Source organism: Somniosus microcephalus, chromosome 8 (genome assembly GCF_052327205.1).
Source record: "Somniosus microcephalus isolate GS21.2 chromosome 8, FLI_Smic_1.0, whole genome shotgun sequence".
NCBI classification, from domain to species: Eukaryota; Metazoa; Chordata; class Chondrichthyes; order Squaliformes; family Somniosidae; genus Somniosus; species Somniosus microcephalus.
This window is the reverse complement of record NC_140994.1, coordinates 29,118,263-29,140,972: the sequence shown is the minus strand read 5'-3', so window position 1 is coordinate 29,140,972 and position 22,710 is coordinate 29,118,263. Positions and strand designations below refer to the sequence as shown.

At 45.9% G+C, this 22,710-nt stretch overlaps 1 protein-coding gene across 1 annotated transcript in view; it reads left to right on the top strand.

The window, feature by feature from the left end:
- Positions 1-22,710, top strand: part of LOC147113406 (coiled-coil domain-containing protein 172-like) — a 140,960-nt gene that overhangs the window by 61,310 nt on the left and 56,940 nt on the right. The window contains exons 3-4 of the mRNA XM_085994417.1: positions 11,237-11,353; positions 13,617-13,782. Of these exons, the coding sequence (XP_085850543.1) occupies positions 11,237-11,353; positions 13,617-13,782 (283 nt within the window). The remainder of the gene's footprint in view (positions 1-11,236; positions 11,354-13,616; positions 13,783-22,710) is intronic.

Below are 22,710 nucleotides of genomic sequence, written 5' to 3'. Positions count from 1 at the left end.
TATCTCAAGGCAGGAAAACAGGCAACCAATTACAATGCTTCTTATAAAACAAGAATAATCACCACAACTCTCTAATGCATTTGGTATATAGCCCAGAATTCAGATGAAAGAAGTGAAATACCTTGTTGGTCCCATATTTTTCTCAGTTGCTAAGTGGTACTGGCTCTCTTAAGGTGGTTTCAGATTTTCTGGTCCAATGTACCATCATTGGAGGATGTGTCCAAGGTAAGTGAAGCTTGAACAACATTTAGTTGAATGCTGCTAGTTGCCATTGTTGGTGCTAAATATTATTCCTGAGGTGCAGATTCGTCCAAGATTTCATTTTCCAGGCTGATAGTCAGGCCATATTGTTTTGCAAAATGGCCTGTTAGGATCTATAAATTATTCTTTGAACAATACGTGTACACTCATCAATTAATAAGATATCACATATGGCGTGTCTTTTTATCTTGGTCTTTGTTGATGTTTTCTCAAAATGAAGCATTTGCTATCCATTTTGTCATTCATCAGTAGTTCATTATCAATGGTTATGTTGGCATCTTTCAGCATGTCTGTGAAGAAGAATTGGTCTATATATTGAACAGTTCTTTTGATTATTTTTAATATTACATAACACATCAGTATTCATAGAATTAAAACCTTTCTTATTTAGGTACACCTGGCCATTGTGGATAAGTACAGAAATTTTTTTCAACCATCCAGCTGATAGCGCCCAGTACAAATCCTATTACAACAAAGTAATTATAAAGTACAGGTTGAGCGTCCCAAATCCGGAGTTCCGGAACCAGGAATGTTCCGGAATCCTGACCCTGGGACGATTGGTGGCAGGGGTCCGGAATCCGTAAAATGTTCCGGAATCTGGACACCCTGAGGGAGGCTTACCAATAACCGGAAATAGCGCAACCTGGGCCCAGGCATTTCTGGACTCGGCACGTGTTTCTGATGTCCGAAGTCCGGAAATATTGCAACCTGGGCTTGGGCGTTTCCGGACTTCGGACATCAGAAACACGTCCCGAAGTCTGGAAAAACCCGAAAACCGGCTCGGCCTCGGTCCTGAGGTTGCCGAATTCGGGACGCTCAACCTGTAGTTACAGAGAAGTGGAAGCAGGACATTTGCCCCATACTGTTCATTGTACGTCATACATTGCATAGAATTACAGGAAACTTTGTGCTATCCGGCACCGACGGGACCGAGCTGTTGCTGTTCCCTCAAAACTGCCGGACACTCCAGCTCTAATGTTGAAAGATACGGAAGCTTTTGAACTCCGTATCTGTCAACAAACCCTGTTGCTTAGCAACAGCTTCTAAACAGTCCAAGCGTCTCTGTCGCGTCTTTGTAGCTTAGCAACAGCTTCAGCAGACCTTGCAGAGCTTGACTGTTGAGGAAAAAAGCAACAAGAAAAAAAAACCTAATGAAAACGGCACCTGATTTTTGCCGGTGGCTCGAGTTAGCCTCCGGATAACACAAAGTTTCCTGTACATGGAATTTACAGCACAGAAACAGGCCATTTGGCCCAACAGGTCCATGCTGGTGTTTATGCCCCATCCCTCGTCATCTAACCCCATCAGCATATCCTCTTGAATGCATCTATGCCATTCACCTCAACTACTCCCTGTGGTAGCGAATTCCACATTCTAATAACTGGGGCCACGTACCCCCCAAAAATTAGAGGGAACATTGATTATGGCCCCTAGTTCTGGCCTTAGCCGTAAGTAGAAACATCTTCTCTGGCCTAGAAATTGGGTTTTGGCGCAGCCAGGGCTTTAGCGCCGGAAGTTAGTGCCGGTGCTAATCCCCCTGCGCGCGCCAAAAATTCAGTAGCGCCGCGCCCAAACGGCTGCCGGCGCTACTGGAGGGTTTCAGCGCCTCCCAATGGGCGCTACCTGCCCCATTGCGGCGCTGTTCCGGCGCTGCGGCGCCCGATGCGGTGCGGCAGGCTGGGGAAGTGCAGGCCTCCTCCTTCCGTTAAGGAGGAGCTGCCTGCACCCGGCCGCGGCCCGCGCAAATCTCTGCAAAAATGAGCCCGGCACCTCGGACAAGTGCCGGGCTTGCATCTGTTCCGCGGGGGGGGGGGGGGAGAAGTCCGGGGAGGGAGCTGCGGGCAGGCAGCCGGCGGGAAAGCGGCCGGCCGCCGCGCCTCCTTAAAGCGCCGGCGCAGACTCCGGCAGCACTCGTTTGCCGGAGTCTTAGTTGCGGCTGCCACTGGCGAGGCGGCCGCAACTGAATTTCGGCTTGGGGCCGGGTTACCACGGCAACCGGGACGCTGCGCACACCGATGACGTCATCGGTGCCGGCGCAGCGCTACCGGTCTACCGCGGCGGAAGGGCCCCAGGCAATTTAGGAAACGGCGCCAATTGCAGCGCTAGGCCCTCTAGCGCCGCAAAATCGGCGCTAAGGGCATTGAATTTCTAGGCCTCTATGTCTACCCTATCAAATCCTTTCATAATCTTGAAGACCTCTATCAGCTCACCCCTCAGTTTTCTCTTTTCTAGAGAAAAGAGCCCCAGCCTTTTCCATTTTTCCTGCTAGGTATAACCTCTTAGTTCTGGTATCATTCTAGTAATTTTTTTTTGCACCTTCTCCAGTGCCTTTATATCCTTTTTATAATATGGAGACTAGAACTGTTCACAGTACTCCCAAGTGTGGTCTAACCAAGGTTCTGTACAAGTTTAACATAACTTCTCTGCAGATTCTTGTACACATTGTAAAAACTCCATTCCCTGTACCCCTTTTGCTGCCTCTTGCCAGTTTATTTGGGGGTAGTTATAATCTCCCATGATTATTATTCTATGTCCTTTACTCATTTCACATATTTGCTTACATATTTCTTCCGCCACCTACTTTCCACTAATAGGTGATCTGTAGTATACCCCTATCCCTTATCTTTTCAATCCATATGGATTCTGTTTCTAACCTTGTTAGTTATGTCCCTTTTTTCTACTGCCATTGTTATCTCTAATTAGTAGAGCTACCCCATCCCCTCCTTCCTTCCCTATCCTTTCTGATTATGTCATAACCTGCAATATTTAATCGCCAGTCCTGTTCTTTATGTAGCCATGTTTCAGTTATTCCTAGTACGTCTGGTTCCTCATTATGGATTTTGCCTCCAGTTCCCTCTGTTTTATCTTGGATCTTGTGTACATTGCTGTACAGGCAGTTTAATTCATCTTTAGCAGTTGTTCCTTTTACTTGATTTTTAACAGTCCTTTTATACTTCTGTTTTACAACTGTATTTGTTCCCTGATCCCCCTTGTTCCTTACCTTGATCTGACCTTTACTCTCTCCTCCTAATTCTTTTGTCTTCAGATTTACGTCATTTTCATCAGATCCCTCCCCCCCCCACTCCCCCCTTCTTACTAGTTTAAAGTCCTATCGACAGCCCGATTTATCCTTTCCACTGGGGCACTGGTTCCACCCCGGTTCAGGTGGAGCCCATCCCAGTGGTACGGCTCCTTCCTGTCCCAGTACTGGTGCCAGTGTCCCATGAAATGGAACCCCTCCTTCTCACACCAGTCTTTCAGCCATGCATTCACCTTCCTGATCTGCCTGTCCCTATGCCAATTAGCACAAGGCTCGGGTAGTAATACCAAGATTACCATCCATGAGGTCTTGTATTTTAATTTAGTTCCTAACTTCTGATATTCCCTTAGTAGGAACTCCTCCCTTTTCTTCCTTATGTCATTGGTCCCAACGTGGACCACGACAACTGGATCTTCCCCAACCGCCCCCCCCTCTTCTTTTCCAAGTTCCTCTCCAGTTGCTCCGAGATATTCTTTACCTTTGCACCAGGTAGGCAACACACCCTTCTGGACTATCTATCCCCCTAACCCTTATCGAATACCCTACGACTACAACCTTTCTATTCTGCTTTTCTCTTTTAAACCCCCCACACCCCCAGCAATCCCAACCCTTGGACTGCCTTCTGCTCCACGGTGGCATGATTGGCATTCTGGCTGTCCACCCTGCAGCCTGCATCCTTATCCTCACAGGCAGCAAGTACATTGTACCTGTTGGACAGGACCAGTGATGTAAGAAAAAGGAGGCTTACCATCAAGTAACTTTAAAGTAAGCTTTAAGTAACTTATAAACACACTATATACAAGAGAGGTCTTTACCATGCCTCTGGTAGAAGCCTCTTACAATACTGAACAGACCAGTATTTATACCAGTCCAACAGGAAGTGACACATGACAGGAAGTGAGGTATGTACATAGTTCACAGTTCACAGGAAGTGATGACATAACTTCCCGGAAGTTATTATTTTTATCACATTCTTCCCTCCTGCAGGTTTAGGAGGCTGTGGTCTACCTTTTGGTCCGCAGCCGCCGAACAAGGAAGAGTCGCACCCGTTTGGATTCCCGTCGTAGAGGGTCGCTGGTCCGCTTACATGCGGTTGGCCATTGGCCAGAGTCCGTGTGGCCTGGATTGCCCTGTGAAGGGTCGGGGAGATCATGGCTTCGAGTACGAGCCCCAATAGGTTCAAAGTCAGACTGCCTCTGTTCAGAGGGAGGTGCAGAGCTGGTCTGTGGCAGACCAGTACTTTCATGCGTGGTACTGGGAGGGTCGCAACCTTGAGCACGGGGTTCTACCGGCACCAAGCTAGTTGGTGTCCGATCAGGATCCTGGAGAGGGGTACCCGATAGGTCCCAAGAGTTTCCTGGTGAAATGCCATCACCCGATGTCCCACTAGGTCCTGGTGGGCAGGGAGCCAGATCCCGTAATGATACGGTAGATTCTCGGCCGTCGGAATATCGTATGTTTGCATAGGTGGGGTTGGCATCGGTTAGTTCGACCTCGTCTACAAGAGGGTCATTTTTAGACGTCCGAACGTATCTTCGGAGTAATACAGGTCCAGGAGTAGTTAGCCATGACGGGAGTGATGTCCCATGAGATGAGCGACGCTGGAATCCAAAGAACCGCTCATGAGGTGTAGTATTTGTGGCTGTAGAAAGCAGGGACCGTATAGAGTGCAATGCATCCGGAAGCACTGTTTCCCATTGCTGGTCTGGTAGGCCCCGAGATCTTAAAGCGAGACGTACGGAATTCCAGATGATACCGTTATACCTCTCTACCTGCCCATTTCCGATGGGATGGTATGGTGTTGTTTTGCTTGTAGCAATTCCCCGTTCTGAGAGGTAGTCCTTGAGTTCCCTCGACATAAACGATGGACCCCGATCTGAGTGAATATAAGCCGGCATGCCACAGAGAGAAAATACCTGCTCAAGGCAGCAGATTACGGTGGACGCCAGCATATTGGAGCAGGGGAAGGCAAACGGAAAACGTGAATATTCGTCGATCATGGCGAGCAAATATGTGTTCCGAGTTGAAGAGGGCACTGGGCCCTTAAAATCGATGCTAAGTCGTTGCATCGGTTGGGTTGCATGTATGAGTATACCATCTGAGGGGCGGAAGAACTGAGGTTTTAATTCCGCACAAAGCCGGCATTCTGAGCATATTTTCTTTACATCTCCAGTGGAAAAAGGGAGATTCCGTGATCGTACGAAATGTAGCATGCGCGTAACGCCAGGATGGCACAAACCATTGTGGACATCCATGAGGGTGGAGGATGACATAGTGGAGCAGAATGCCCGTGTGAGGGTGTCCGGGGCCACATTCTCCTTGCCAGGCCGATAGAGAATGGTATAACCAAAAGAGGCCAGTTCCATCCTCCAAAGTTGTATTTTATTATTCTTAATTTTGGTTCGTTTTCGATTATCGAGCATGAAGGCGACTGATCGTTGGTCCGTGATCAATGTAAAGTGCTGGCGAGCTAGAAAATGGTTCCACTTCCGTACTGCCTCTATGATGGCTGTGGCTTCTTTCTCAACCGGAGGATAATGTACCTCGGCACCTTGTAAGGTCCTGGACATAAATGCTACAGGACGACCTTCCTGATTCAGAGTAGCCGAGATCGCTACCTCCGAGGCATCACATTCAACCACGAAAGGGAGATTCTCATCAATGGAGTGAAGAGCCGCTTTCTCCAACTGTTTTTTGAGAAGGTTAAAGGCTGCAACAGCCGCTGTTCCCAGTGGAAATGATCTAGCATGCAGCAAGGGTTGGATTTTGTCCGAAAAATGAGGAATCCATTTAGCGTAGTATGCAAACAGACCGAGAGCCCGACGTAAAGAAGCCGGATTCTTAGGTGACGGGAGCTCTTGGAGCGGGCGAAGTCTTTCTGGGTCTGGCTTAATGATACCATTGCCTACGCAGTAGCCAAGGATGTTGATGGTCGGTTGCGACTCAACAGATTTGGATTCATTCAGGGTCAAATTACGGCGATGGAGGGCATCCCGAAATTTTTGGAGGTTGGAGTCGTGTTCCTGTTGATCGTGACCTGCAATGGTAATGTTATCAAGATAGGGAAAAGTGTCCCTTAGGTTTTCCTGCTTAACCAGGCCATCCATTGCCCGTTGAAAGACAGCCACTCCATTAGTAACCCCGAATGGGAGGCGACGAAATTGGTACAGCCGTCCATTAGCCTCAAAGGCTGTGTACTGCTTATCTGAGACCTTCAAGGGTAACTGATGATAGGCACTTTTTAAATCGTAAGTTGAGAACACTTTGTATTCGGCCAGTTTATTAACCATATCATCAATGCGTGGCAATGGGTAGGCGTCCAAGTCGGTATATTGATTGATGGTTTGCGAATAATCGATGCATAGTCGCTGTTTGTGAGGTTTTAGAGGGTTCTTGACAATGACGACTTGAGCCCGCCAGGGCGACGAACATGGTTCAATGATATCCTCTGCTAGAAGTCGAGAGATTTCAGCCGCAATAAAAGATTTGTCTTCCTGATTAAAGCGCCGCGATTTCGTTATTATCGGTTGGCATTGAGGCGGAATACTGGCAAATAATGAGGGTTCATCAAGTGAAGCTGCTGATAATGCACAAAATGGTAATTTAGACGGTATATTAGAAATAGTAAGTCCGGGTTTGGATCCACCAAACTCAATGGTGAGTTTCTTATGCTGTTTTTGGAAGTCCAGTCCTAAGAGGAGATCACTACATAAGTCCTTGAGCACCGAAAGTCGGGTGGAGGGATACATACGACCATGAAGTGTCATATCAACAACACAAAAGCCGGAGATTCTGGTATTAAGTGATGACTGGGCCATCGCAATTGCCTGGTCCGATGGGAAGACATGTAGTTTCAATTTCGCAACAATCTGTTCCTTAATGAAACTATCAGTACTTCCTGAGTCAATTAAGGCATCTAAGGTATGCCCTTTAATTGAAATTTTTGTGGCAGCATGAGACAGGTTCTGTGGGCAAGCAGCTGTAATTGGTGTCGTTGCACAGAGAGTGGCTAAAACTCTCGGTGTGCTTCTTCGGGAGAGAGCTCGAGAGGAAGCTTGATAGGTCCTAGCTGGAGCATCTTGATAGGCCCTAATTGGGGCAGTTCGGTAGGCCTTAGCTGGATTGGCCCTCGTAGAGGCCCTTGATAGGCAAACTTTAGCAAAGTGTCCTTTTTTCCCGCAATAACTGCAGATTGCATTGCGAGCAGGGCAGGTTTTCCTAGGGTGAAAAGCATCTCCACAAAAGAAGCATTCCTTCCTAGATTGCCAAGAGGCAGCTAAAGTGGGGTCGTCCTCCTCTTCTTCATCAGAATGATCAGAATTAGATTCCCCCATGATAGGGTTCACCTGAGACCGCTTGAATTGTCTGGTTGCAGCTACAGCAGCAGATCGAGATCTGGGCAGCTGATAGAGGTCTGCATTTCTCTTTGCCAAATCCAGTGAACAAGCTAGGTCAAAAGCTTTTTGTAGCTCAAGTGTTTTACTTTCTAGTAGACGCTGGCGTATAAATGGAGAGGCAATCCCGCAGATGAAAGCATCACGAATCATTTCTTGGCGGTACAGCTCAGCTGAGGCTGCCTGAAAGTTACAATCTACGCTGAGCCTGCGAAGTTCTTGCAGGAATTCGTCAATTGATTCCCCTGGCCCTTGTCGGGCTGTGGCCAGTAGATGTCTAGCATAGACCTCATTTGGGGTCTTGGCATACAGTTTCTTAAGTGCCCGAATCACCTCATCGTAATTATCCCATTCATCAACATATTCGAATACTTTTGGGGTCACATAATTGATAAGTATCTTCAATCTAGCAGGAGCATCCACTTCACATTCATCCAGAAAATTCTCAAAAGTACGGTACCAATGCTTCCATACCCTGCCAGCTGCTGGTGCATTCGGGTCCAAGTCCAGACGAATAGGTCTAAGGATTTTCTCCATGATGGGTGGTTCCCTGGATCCTTAATTCCGAGTTTGTCCGAAGGTCTAGTATTCGTGAGTGTAAATATTAAGTTACTTAAATTGATGTAAGAAAAAGGAGGCTTACCATCAAGTAACTTTAAAGTAAGCTTTAAGTAACTTATAAACACACTATATACAAGAGAGGTCTTTACCATGCCTCTGGTAGAAGCCTCTTACAATACTGAACAGACCAGTATTTATACCAGTCCAACAGGAAGTGACACATGACAGGAAGTGAGGTATGTACATAGTTCACAGTTCACAGGAAGTGATGACATAACTTCCCGGAAGTTATTATTTTTATCACAACCAGTGTCTGCTGGACCTCCTTCTCTATCTACCCTTGATTCCCCTTCCCTTGCTGACTAAATCACACTCTTCCCCTTCCTGCACCTGTGTTTTCCTCTGAGGTGTGATTGTACTATGGAGAAAACCATTCAAAAATTCCTCCCCCTCCCTTATGTGTCGGAGTGTCTCTAACTTGCACTCTAGCTCAAAGACTCTTGAGCCAGAGTGTCTCAAGTCAGAGACATTTACTGTAGATATGGCAATCTGGGACAATCTCGTTGTCCACAAACTCCCACATATTACAGTCTCGACACAAACTACACAGCCATTTCTAGTTTTTAATTATTAGTATTATTTTAGTTCTAGATATAACAATTACTTGAGATCTAGATTATATTTAGATATCCTGCAAATATATTAAACCATTAATGAGTTTGTAGTTTATGTTGCTTCATTCCAGGGAAGTGTATGTAATGGTGTGCTTTCTTGAGCAAGGCAGCAAATTTGGGGCCCTCTGATCTAGCTGCATGGTTGATTTAAATATTGTCTTTTGCCAACTGATTTCCTGGCACTAGTTTGCTTCTAGGCAGCTCAGCATGATGATCACACTGTTTTAGGGTCCCTTTAAGTTATTTCCAAAAGTGATTTCAGAATTTCATTTACTTTCTAATAAATCAGAGCTGCAACAGAGCCATCAGTGAATCTCATGCTTTAATTCAATCTTGAGGTTTGGTTAATGAACATAAATTGTTGAAGCTCCAATCTTATGGTTTGCGATCTTAGCTGATACCTTGATTGGATTACAGCCAGCAATATATCCAGTAACGGCCGTTGCGCCTTTCTATTTTCATTTTAAAACATCAATATAAATGTAATTTTTTGCTCAGATGTGTGTTTTTTTAATGGGGAGGATAAGTCTAGGGGAAATAACATTTATTTAGTAGTAGGCATCTGATGCACTAAAATGCATTGGGTGCTTGCTCACTGAAAATCAGGCCTGCAGCCTGTAACGTGCCCAAAATCCTATGTGCACTCCAGTATAGGTGGTGAGCACGAAGTATACTGAGAGTCTGTGCACAAGCTATTCCCTAGGCTCATTAGTCCTTAATTTCAATGCAAACAAGGCAGCCACCCCATCATATTGTTGGAGTGCCTGACCATCACTCCAACCACACAGCAGCTGTTTGAACGGGCACTGAAGTGGAGGATACCATTCTATTAAAAAAAAGTCAGTTACTCCTGCTCTTTGTCGCTCCCGCCGATATCCACCCCTTTGCTCAGTACCTCCATGCCCTTTGCCCCATGCAAAGTATTTCTTTCCCTAGGCTGGGAAAGTGTTCAGCACACAATGAGCAGCCAGAAGCCTTTAACCGGCTGCTGTGTATGACAACATGTCAATGCTCAATATGTTGGAAGTTTTATGATGCATTTGTCCTTTGAAATTTGGCCCTACCCGGTATTTTCAGGGAAGAAAATCATGGCTCCTGAGAGAGCGGGTAGAAGAAGACCGTATTGATCCATTCAAATACAAATTAGAAAAAAATATTTTGGGATACAGTATATGAGTAATTTGTGACATGACATATGGTAAGTGTAGCATGCTTGGGAGGACGACGTGACTTTGGACCTGTGGTTCCCATTGCTTTCCATCACTGGGGGTTTTCATGTCTGGGTCTGTTGTCGACTAATTGATTAGTCAACAACTACATTGTTGTTGTATAATGCAACTACCAGGATGGTAGAAGGTGAACTAGATAGATTGTAGTCTTTTCTCATCTAGCAATTCCTATGTTCCTATGTCAACAGATGGCTTCTGGATGACAAAGCCTACCCTGTACTTCCATGGATAATGACCCTGCTAAGAGGGGCTAGAACAGCAACAGAGGAATGCTACAACAAGGCACATGCCTCTACTAGATTGATCATCGGGGTCTTGAAGTCACACTTTTGCTGCCTGGACACGTTAGGAGGGGCTCTGCAGTATGCTGCAGATAGTATATCACGAATAGTTGTACCCTGCTGTGCCCTTCACAGCTTCACCATTCACCAAAGGCTTGATTTTGACATTGCTGATAAAAAGGCCGTGGCTCCATTAGAACTAGAACTACATTGAGCACAGCGTCATAATGACCAATACTCTGAGGACTCTGCTATTAAGGGCATCCGAGCACATCTCATCATCCCTCTGTGCAACATAGTCTACCTTTGATACCACCAACTTGCCCTGTTCTCACTTTCATATAAAGAAATATTCACTCAATCGATTTACCCATCCCACAACATGACAACACATCAGCCCAGCCCTCTTTGTTCCTACATGAGTGTGCCAATAATCATCACCTGAGTGAATAAGTGCAGACCAAATAAGTGCATCCTTTTCTGTATGACTCTAATCTCTATGAAAAACAAAGCACAATGTCAGTGCATATTCTCTTTTATTGCAATGCTTTTTTTTAAAAACAGAGATGTTAATATGTCTTCCTTGAGTGCCTGGAAGGACCCTGTAGTGCTTTTGTAGTGTTGAGAACAGTGGTAACCTTTACTGTTACTGGGGTGCAAGGTCAATGGTTTAATGTCCCAGCAGGTCATCATAAACCAGGTTCTCGCCTCATTTAGCCAGGTACATAAATCTCCATGTTTTACAGGTGATATTCCTTCTTTATCTAACCAATTGAACATTATTTTTACCAAAAAGGAGAAGGATCTTTCAGAACAACTTTTCCATTTGGAACTGTTAAAGAAGCAGGAAGAAGGCCTAAAGAAGCAAAGAGAGGAGCTAACCAAGGAAAAGAAAATCTACTTTGAAGCTCTTGTAAGGGGTCTTAATTCTTGTACTTAATGTATTTCTAGCTTCTATTAATAATAGAATATTGCACGTCGAGCTAAGATACAATAAACTATAGCCTGCCTCACTCGACGGGAGCACAGATCATAGAATTGGGCATGGCACTCGCAATTTTCCAACTATTTTTACCCCCTTCCCCTGTTTCTTATTGCACTAATACAGCTGTCAGTTTTGAAGAAGGGTTCCCCTCAAAATGTGTACCTGTCTATTTTCTACACAGATACTGACTGACCTGTTGTGTGTGTCCAGCATTTTCTGTTTTTGTATGATATTTTGTTAGTTTGTGATTCACAAATTTAGTTCTTGCCTTTTAATGCAAGCATTGGTGTTTCTGTGATGTCAGAAGGATTTTCAAAACAGAAATTCAGAAATAGTTGACTGAGGAATGTGAAACATTTCTGTGCATTTAAAAAAATTCATCCATGGGATGCGGGCATTGCTAGCTAGGCTGGCATTTATTGCCCATTCCTAGTTACCCTTGTGAAAGTGGTAGTGGGCCTTCTTCTTGAACCACAACATTTTGTGTGGTGAAAGTACTCCCACAATGCTGTTGGGTAGGAGGTTCCGGGATTTTGACCCGACGCCAATGAAGGAACAGCGATATATGCCCAGGGGTACCAGGAGGTGGTGGTGTTCCCCTGTCCTTCTATAATTTTATTTTTACTATTGTGTTTAGACATTAAGGGGGAAAAATTCAGTTGCTTTGCGCCTCCCGTTAGCGCCCTAAGAAGGCGTTAATGGGGCGCAAAGCAACTAACGCTCGGGCGTGGCGATGTTTGCGCCGCTCGCAAAATTGACCAGACATTTTGCGTCGGCACTAAACACTACCACCACGATCTCCTGCACCCGCAGATCGTGACATCAGTCGAGCGTGTAGCGCCCCGGACCGGATATTGAGTGGCGCCCCCTGCCTTACCACCTGTCACTAGCAATGACAGGTTGAGGGGAGCGTTTTGCAGTCGGGAAGGGACTGGGGGAGCGCTATTTAAAGGTGACCGCTTCCTGACTTTTTTTTGTCAGCGACATTTTTACACCACGCATTCAGAGAGAGAGAGAGATTTCTGGAGAGATTTAACGCTGTGTGAAGGAGTTTTGGGTACTGAGCAGCACTTTGCAGGTTCATTTTGATTTGGCCTTCCTTGCATCGATTTAGAAGAGACTATGGGGGCTGCACTCTGAGCTCTTTCGCTGGGCCTCTCCATTGTTCTTTCCAGCAGATTTGATGTACAGGTCTCTCCAGGCCGAGATTCAAGGCTGCAATTGAGCAGGGTGTGGATGGAGAGCAAGGTCTACCCTCCCCTTTAAGAACTGGTTGGCGCCAGTGTGTCTGTGTTCCATTGCTGACTGACATCACATGAGCTTCGCCAGCGCTATGAGGTAGCGCCTCGCTCCTCGGCGTTAGCACCTTAAGAGAGGTGTGTAGCGCCTGATTTAGTGCTCCAATCACATCCAGGGGCGATAGAAGCCAAGTTTGCAGTCAGAGGCGATAATTAGCGCCAGGCGCTAAACTTTGCGCCTGGCCGATAATTGCGCCCCAAACAGGGCGATACCGAATTTTTCCCCCCAAATACTTCACAGAGGGCTGGTATAGTGATGCAGGGAATTGATGTTCCAATGTAAAAAAGAGTGGTAGAATGCATATTCATCCTTGCAGTTCCCCATATGAATTTTTGCTCTTCATTATGCTGTCAGAAGAAGTTATCTATTGGGGTTCAGGTGTTGCCTGACATGGTTGGAGAGAAAATCCAAGTGTTAGTCATCTTGGTGAACTCTTGCATGCAAGTATCTAACCAAAGAGGAACATTGGTAGAGGCTGGGGGCATGTCACTTTCAGTGTCAGGGAATGGTACATGCTTTGGAGTGTTTGAAGGAAAGGGAGGATTTGTTTTAATAAAATAATGATTGGTGCTATACGGTACAATATGTGCATACAATATGTAGAACAAAATTTAAATATTTGAAGTATCAATTGCTTTGCCTGAGATCCAGAGCAGAATTATCAGTATTTATGATTTTGTTAATTGTTGTTTTAATGCTTGCAAAGCACAAGGATAGAAGAGCGGGAAAGAGAAAAATGATTTGTTTTCCTTTATCAGCATGAATCTCACACAGTGAAACAGTAGTTTGAAGTCAATAAATCAGAAATGAAATTGCAAATATTGATAAAGCCTTAAATTGTTATCCCTCTAGTCTTAAAAATAGCTAGCTGCATGTTGTTTCTCTCTTGTAGGAGGAGAGCAAAAAGAAAAATGCTGAGGAAAGGGAGAAATTTGTTGGAGAGGTTTCAGAATTCAATGCTGAGTATGACCTACTAAGTAACAGAATAGTTACAATTGAAATTAAAGCAAAGTCAAAAATATTTGACTTGGAATCAGAAGCTAAGTACCTGAAAAACGGTTAGTACATTTCTTGTAGTCATGTTTTATGAGTTTGTAGTGTCGAGTTCAATTTGTAAAATAGATTTTACATCAACGTTCTTCAGATTAAGGTTTAGAGAAGTACTAAAAAATATCCTACTACTTAATATTTACAATTGAATTACAGGCTACCAACACACAAAATGACATTAGACACTGATACTACTGAGTTTTATTTTTCATTTAGTTGGGGTCATGGCTACAGTTGTCACCAATTCCAATCCATAGATGAGCAAAATGTTATATAGAACATTACACACAGCGTTATTTCCAGTTCCATTGCTTAATCTGTTATTCTACAATTCTTCGTAAAGCATTGGTTGAACAGTGCATTTGGCTTGTTCAATGTGGTGGAAACCAACCTCAGTACAAATTCTGTTTGAATTGAATCAAGGTGAATTAATCTTGCTAACATACAGTATACTCTCAATCATTAGCAAAGTGATGGAGGTTGTCATCAACAGTGCTATCAAGCGGCACTTACCAATAACCTGCTCACTAATGCCCAGTTTGGGTTCCGCCAAGACCACTCGGCTCTCGACTTCATTACAGCCTTGGTCCAAACATGGACAAAGGAGCTGAATTCCAGAGGTGAGGTGAGAGTGACTACCCTTGACATCAAGGCAGCATTTGACTGAGTGTGGCATCAAGGAGCCCTAGTAAAACTGAAGTCAATGGGAATCGGGGGGAAAACTCTCCACTGGCTGGAGTCATATCTAGCACAAAGGAAGATGGTTGTGGTCGTTGAAGGTCAACCATCACAGCCCCAGGATATCGCTGCAGGAGTTCCTCAGGGCAGTGTCCTAGGCCCAACCATCTTCACCTGCTTCATCAATGACTTTCCCTCCAACAAGGTCAGAAATGGGGATGTTCGCTAATGACTGCACAGTGTTCAGCGCCATTCACAACTCCTCAGATAATGAAGCAGTCCATGCCCGCATGCAGCAAGACCTGGATGACGTTCAGGCTTGGGCTGATAAGTGGCAAGTAACATTCGCGCCACAGAAGTGCCAGCAATGACTATCTCCAACAAACGAGAGTCTAACCACCGCCCCTTAACATTCAACGACATTACCACCGCCGAATCCCGAACCATCAACATCCTGGGGGGTCACCATTGACCAGAAATTTAACTGTACCAGTCACATAAATACTGTGGCAACGAGAGCAGGTCAGAGGCTAGGTATTCTGTGACGAGTATCTCACCTCCTGACTCCCTAAAGCCTTTGCACCATCTACAAGGCACAAGTAAGGAGTGTGATGGAATACTCTCCACTTGCCTGGATGAGTGCAGCTCCAACAACACTCAAGAAGCTCGACACCATCCAGGACAAAGTAGCCTGCTTGACTGGCACCCCATCCACCACCTTAAACATTCACTCCCTCCACCACCGGCGTACCGTGGCTGCAGTGTGTATCATCTACAAGATGCACTGCAGCAACTCGCCAAGGCTTCTTCGGCAGCACCTCCCAAACCCGCGACCTCTTGCACCTAGAAGGACAAGGGCAGCAGGCGCATGGGAACACCACCACCTCCAAGTTCCCCTCCAAATCACACACCATCCTGACTTAGAAGTATATCGCCGATCCTTCATCGTTGCTGGGTCAAAATCCTGGAACTCCCTACCTAACAGCACTGTGGGAGTACCTTCACCACACGGACTGTAACGGTTCAAGAAGGCGGCTCACCATCACCTTCTCGAGGGCAATTAGGGATGGGCAATAAATGCTGGCCTTGCCAGTGACGCCCACACCCCATAAACGAGTAAAAACATATATAATGTTGCTTCGCATAGAGAACATCAAACTGATGCAAATCTTGTTGCAAAGCCATAATAAAACCATACTGTGCCATCACTGTGCTGTTTGTGTATGCAGAACATTATATTTTTATTACGGTTTACTGATCATAATTTGTAACATCTAGCTACAAAGTTGATTTTCTTAGTACCATTCTTCCTCAGCCTCCAATAAGGTAATGTCAGCCATCGTCTAGGGGAAAATCACCCGAGGGTAATTTACTTTTACTTTCTACCCCATACACTGTGTTCTGCACCAGGAGTCAGTGTTAGGACCATTACTCCTCTCAATATACATAAATGATTTGATTGTAAGGCCAAATATGACAAAAAAGGGAGCATGGTTAACTGTGAAGAAGACTGTAAGATGCTTCAGAAGGACATGGGCAGGTAAATAGATTGGGCTGATGAATGTTAATTGAAATTAAACATTGAGAAATATAACATGATACATTTTGGAGGAAGTATAAGGAGAGGACATATCTGCAAAATAATCAAACTTTAGAAGGAGTAGAAGACCAAAGACACTTAGGGGTTCAGATACACAAATTGATAAAAATGAGAGGACAGGTTGACAAAGCAATTAAAAAGGAATTCCTGTTTTTCACAAATGAGAGCACAAAGTTACAAAAGCAAAGAGATAATGATAAATCTATATAAGGTTAGAGCAGAGTTAGTATATTAGAGTAGAAATTTGTTGGCGCCTGGTTTTGAGCACAAAGGCAGTGATTCAGCTGCAAGGTTGACCTGAAATTGGGCCTCGGACCACATCTAAATAAGGTCGATGAGCTGCTGGTGCCCTTCTGCAGGAACGAATTTTGGGCAGCGACCTCAGGTAAGTTCTGGTTGGGGGGGGTGGGGGTGATGTTCAGGAGGGGAGCTGATTGTGGTGAGCAGCGACCCTCCACTGTGGCTCCACATTAACATTTTAAGAACATTTTTTGACTTACTTTTTTGGTGGCGGCCGCTTGCCTGTCCTATCTTTCTGGTCACCTCCACTTGCTCCTCCTTGTGAGTCACTCGGTGCTCCTTGGGCCGGTGAAGTGCTTGATGGAGCTGAGTTGTCACTATTTTCTTTTACCTGCTCATCTTGAGAAGATCTAAGGGAGCGAAAAAGAGTAAGAATTACAATGAATCCCCAGACTATGATTTCCAAGACAAGTCCAATCATAAGACGTTTTAGTGCATCTTGCAGTAACTATGCAAATGTGGCTCCTACTGTGAGGAATTAGACTGGGAGTCAGTGTATGAAAGATCATAATAAGTGGAAGATTATTAATGGTTGGTGTTGTGTCGGTACCTTTCTACCTAGACACAATTTAGGACTCCGAACTCAGAGATTCAAACATGAAGTGCTTTATTGGAAGGAAAGGAAGTTCTGGAAAGTTCCGAACAAAGAGAGCTAAAACTTAACAGAGAACACCCAACCATTTATCTCCTGTGACAGCGCCACCACAGGTGGGAGGAGAACACACAATAGAACACACAATACATAACATTTCCTCCCCTCTTAAATGGAAGGTCCACATTATTCCTCAACAGGTAAGTTACTTTCAATGCACTCAACAAACCTAGGGTAGAGGTAGACTGCCTCAAACCCTGACTTTACCCTGGGGTTTATTCTGCCCCAGTCTTGTGGGTAAGTCACTAAGCCTACAGATCCAAGCGTCTTGGAGGCCGCCGCTCTCTGACAGGATACCGGCGGTCATCGCTGGCTTCCACAGCAGTAGGCATTGACACAGGCCTGGATGGAGAAGGTGCCTGTGTCAGTTGAAAGTCAGGAGTTTGCACAGGTGGAACCGCCTCTTTGACTTCCTGTGTTGGAGAAGAGCACTGTGGCAAAGGATGCTGGTTTGCGGTATCATCCGGAAACAGTTCAGGCCAACCAGCCGTTGGAGCCTCTGTGGCTGTCTCTGCTCCTAGCAACAGTTGATCTGTGTGTCTTCTCCAGACGATGTCCTCAGCAGTCTCAACCGTGTAAGACACAGGGCCCGTCTGCGCGATCACCATAGCAGGAACCCATTTCGGTCCAGTGTTGTAGTTTCGAGCTAGGATGTGCTCTCCCGGATGAAACCGTCTCTCCTTGGCTCCTTTCTCTCTCTTTTCAACTTGAGCTTGTTGTTGACAATGGACAACCTGTTCTGCCCTTGGAGGTTTGAGTAAGTCAAAACTTGTCCGCAACTGCCTCTTCATCATGAGCGAAGCGGGGGAAGTTTTGGTTGTGGCATGGGGCTCGTTCCTGTAGGACAACAGGAAGCTGTTCAGACATTGGTGGATTGAGCCCTGACCTTGCGATGCCTTCAAGGCATGCTTCAAAGTTTGCACAAACCTTTCTGCCTGGCTGTTAGTAGAGGGATGATAGGGCGCAGACCTGATGTGTTGGACACCATTCACATGCAGGAAGGTTGCAAACTCCTGTGATACAAATTGTGGACTGTTGTCACTTACGAGTTGTTCTGGTGAGCCATAACGGCTGAACATCTGACCAAGTTTCTCAATTGTTTTCTCTGCCGTGGTAGACCTCATCACAGCGACCTCCGGCCACTTGCTACGAGCGTCCACAACCACCATAAACATCTTCCCTTCGAAAGGACCGGCGAAGTCCACATGTACTCACTGCCACACTTCTGCAGGCCAATCCCAGGGGTGTAGGGTTGTCAGCTGTGGACCATTCCGGACCCTTTGACATGGGGAACATGTTTTGGCTTTCTCCTCAATATTCCCATCGAGACCTGGCCACCAAAAGTAGCTTCTTGCCATTTCCTTCATCCGAACCATCCCACTGTGGCCTGTATGAAGTTATTGCAGTATAGGTTCCCTCAGAGGTGGCGGAATGATGACACGGCGTCCCCAAAGAAGACAACCTGCCTGGACGGAGAGCTCATTTCTTTTTGAAACGTAAGGTTTCAAACTAGGAGAATCTCCTATCGCTCTCCCTCGAATGACATCGTCCATTACCCCAGACAGGACTGGATCGTTGTGGGTGTACCTTCGTACCTGAACTGCAGTGACAGGTGCTCCCTCCACTTGTCTAAAGTAGAAGATGTCTATCTGACGAGGCTCTGGGGGAGTAACAGGCAAGGGTAGCCTCGAGAGACCGTCTGCGTTGCTGTGCAAGTCTGATTTGCGATATTTGATGTCGTATGTGTGTCCTGACAACAGTAAAGCCCACCTTTGCATCCTGCTTGCAGTGAGAGATGGAATTCCGGTGTGGGGCCCGAAGATTGAAGTCAATGGACGGTGGTCCGTCAGGAGTGTGAACCTTCTCCCAAACAGGTACTGATGAAATTTTCGAATTCCAAAAACGATTTCCAAGGCCTCGCGCTCGATCTGCGCATAGTTACTCTTGGCCTTGTTCAAGGTGCGTGATGTGAAGGCGATAGGTTTCTCTTCACCCGAAGGCATGATGTGGGATATGACTGCTCCCACACCATATGGTGATGCATCACATGCTAGCTGCACGGGTAGCTTTGGGTCAAAGTGTGTCAGGACCTCCGAATTCAGCAATGCTTTCTTTGCTTGGGCGAAAGCTTCGTTGCACAGTTCAGTCCATTTCCATGTTTTGCCTTGACATAGCAACTGATGTAACGGCTTCAGCAATGTTGCTAAGTCTGGAATAAACTTCCCATAGTAGTTAAGTAGCCCCAGAAATGAACGTAACTGGCTCACATTCTGGGGTGCTGGGGCCTCCACGATCGCCTTGACCTTTGGCGGCGCCTTATGCAGGCCAGTAGCGTCAATCACATGCCCCAGGTACTCAACTGAAGACTGAAAGAATTCACATTTGTCTTTACGAACTCTGAGTCCGTACTCTTTCAGTCGTTGTAGTGTCGCATCCAAGTTCAGAAGATGATCCTCCTCATTTGTCCCAGTGACAAGGATGTCGTCCAGGTAGCACTGGACTCCTGGCAGTCCACTCAAAATCTGATCCATTGCCCTTTGGAATAGAGCAGGGGCCGACGTAATTCCAAACGGAAGACGGCAGTAACTGTATAGCCCCTTGTGTGTCACAATTGTCAGCAGCTCCTTTTGATTTGTCATCGACATGCATTTGTAGATAAGCCTGGCATAAGTCTATTTTGCTGAACTTTTGCCCTCTGGCCAGGCCCGTAAAAAGATCATCAATGAGGGGAAGAGGGTACTGTTCCACAGACAACACCGGGTTAATAGTCACTTTAAAATCCCCGCAGATTCGAACAGATCCATCCTTTTTCAGGACAGGAACAATGGGTGTGGCCCATTTGCTCACGCTCACAGGCTCCAGGACTCCATTCTCGACTAAGGCCTCCAAGTTAGCCTCAACTTTTGGCCTAATTGCATAGGGTACAGGTCGGGCTTTGTGAAACTTCGGCTTGCTGTCAGGTTTAATGTCCAGTCTCACGCTGATCTTTTTCATGCTCCCAAGTTCCCCATTGAAGAGTTCTGCATGTTTGTTTAACACTGCAGTCAGACCTGACTCCCCTTTTGACATCATGCGGACTGCAGGCCAGTCCAGCGTGATTTTCTCTAGCCACGCACATCCCAGTAGCGATGGGTAATTTCCCTTTACCACATATAGTGGCAGTTTTGCAGTCTGTCCGTTCAATTTAACTGTCACCTCAATGACGCCTCTCATGGCCACAGGTTCGCCGGTATACGTCTTTAGCACAATGTTTGTTGGCTGAAGGGTAAGATGCTTTAGCATTTTGTTGTAGACAGTGTCTGAAACAAGGGACACAGCTGCGCCTGTGTCCACCTCCATCCGCACTGATTGTCCCTCCACCAGTGGTGACACCCAGTAGCCATTTGAACCACCTGCAACCGTAAGTATGTGCACCTCTTCCTCCTCAGAGGTGTCGCTCCCCTCTGTTTTGCTTGTTCCATCATACTGCACTGAATGAACACTCTTTTTCCTCTCTTGTCCAAATACAGACATTTTGCTTCCATGCTTCCCAGCTCTGTCTGTTCTTTTTTTACCTCTACAGGCGCGTTCAATGTGACCCTTTTTGCCACAATTTCGTCATTCCAGCTCTGTACACCAGCAGTCATTAGCGTGATGGCCCGTTTTCCCACAACGGTAACATGTGCCGTTCCGCGCACCTTTAGGCTCAGACGACACCTTGTGAGCTCTCCCTGTTTAACTCAACTGGTGAGCCGCCTTTTCCACCATCTCCATGGAGACACTAACTTCAATGGCCTTTTCAAGAGTAAGGTTGTCCTCAGTAAGAAGGCGCTTCTGTGTGGCTGCATTTTGCAGACCACACACAAGTCTGTCTCTAATGGTGTCATTCAGCACCTCCTTGAACTGGCAGTGTTCCGACAACCTTTTCAAAGCAGCAATAAACATCGTCACTGATTCCCCCTCCTCTTGATTCCGTTTGTGAAATCTAAATCTCTCAGCAATAACCAGAGGTTTTGGTGAAAAATGTGCTCCAAGAATTTCCACTAGTTGCTTATATGTTTTAGTTCCTGGCTTATCTGGCTGCACGAGGCTGCGAAGTAAATTGAAAGTCTTCGGCCCGATTACACTCAAAAAGGTAGGCACGACCTTTTCATTTGCCACCGCATTCGCCAATACAAAATAGTCAAAATGTTCCGTATATGCGCTCCATTGCTCCACATTTTCATCAAAATCACCGATGTTTCCTAATATAGTAGCCATCTCATGTTTCAAATTAAATTTTCTGTTTACTCACTGCACCCGTAACGTACGCAGATTCATCCGCTCCTCGTCGCCACTTGTTGTGTCGGTACCTTTCTACCTAGACACAATTTAGGACTCCGAACTCAGAGATTCAAACATGAAGTGCTTTATTGGAAGGAAAGGAAGTTCTGGAAAGTTCCGAACAAAGAGAGCTAAAACTTAACAGAGAACACCCAACCATTTATCTCCTGTGACAGCGCCACCACAGGTGGGAGGAGAACACACAATAGAACACACAATACATAACAGTTGGTAGCACCATGGCTCCAAATCCAACCTCGCCAATGTCCTTTACAGATTTATCACCAAAATAGTGAGAGCCATCTCCTCAAAGTCGGACTGCTGCTTCATGTTGGCTGACCCACCGTTTGTCCTGGTTCTCTCCCCAGGGTTATGAGCAGCCTTGGTCTGTCTCATAGAAGAATGAGAGGTGATCTTATTGAAACATATAAGATTCTGCGGGAGCTTGACAGGGTAGATGCTGAGAGGATGTTTCCCCTCGTGGGGGAATTGAACTAGGCGGCATAGTTTCAGAATAAGGGGTCACCCTTTTAAGACCGAGATGAGGGGGAATTTCTTCTCAGAGGGTCGTGAATCTTTGGAATTCTCTACCCCAGAGAGCTGTGGAGGCGGAGTCATTGAATATATTCAAGGCTGAGATAGACAGATTTTTGAACTACAGGGGAGTCGGGGGTTTTGGGGAACAGGCAGACTAGTGGAGTTGAGGCCAAGATCAGATCAGCCATGATCTTATTGAATGGCGGAGCAGGCTCAAGGGGCCGAATAGCCTACTCCTGCTCCAATTTCTTATGTTTTTATGTAAGCAGTGCATATTTATGAAGATGTTAGAAAGTTTCTGAGTATTCCAAGCAGCACCACTGTGTCCTGACAACCGCTGTCACCATGCCAGGTCTTCTCACATTAGCTTGCATAGTATAGTGATTGGTGTACAACCTGTGTAAAATAGGAGTGGAGTGTGTGGGGATTAAATTGCAGCCTTTAAAAGCCCAGAACTGGCTAAAGATTGCAGCAGTAGACTGGGGTAAGCAGTATGTAAGGAATAGTGCTTGGCATAGTGAAATGACAGCTAGCTTGACTGGATGTCTCCTGAGTGTTTTTGTACCACTTTACAGGAATATCTAACATAGCACAACCTGGCAGAAGCATACAAAGAAGGCAACAGGGCAGGACACAGAAGCATAGAAGAAGATGCCATAATTTTACTGAGTTTGACCTGCAAACTGTGCTGGATGAAATAGAACACAAGAGAGATAGAGTGCTGGGTGTCCATGGCAGGAAACCTGCCAAAAAGGTCACTTGTACCATCTGGAGGGAGGTGGCACTGAGAGCCAACCGTCTCACCCTCAGGACTGCAGACCAGTGCCAGAAAAATTAGTGATCTGGCCAAGGCAGGCAAGGTGACAT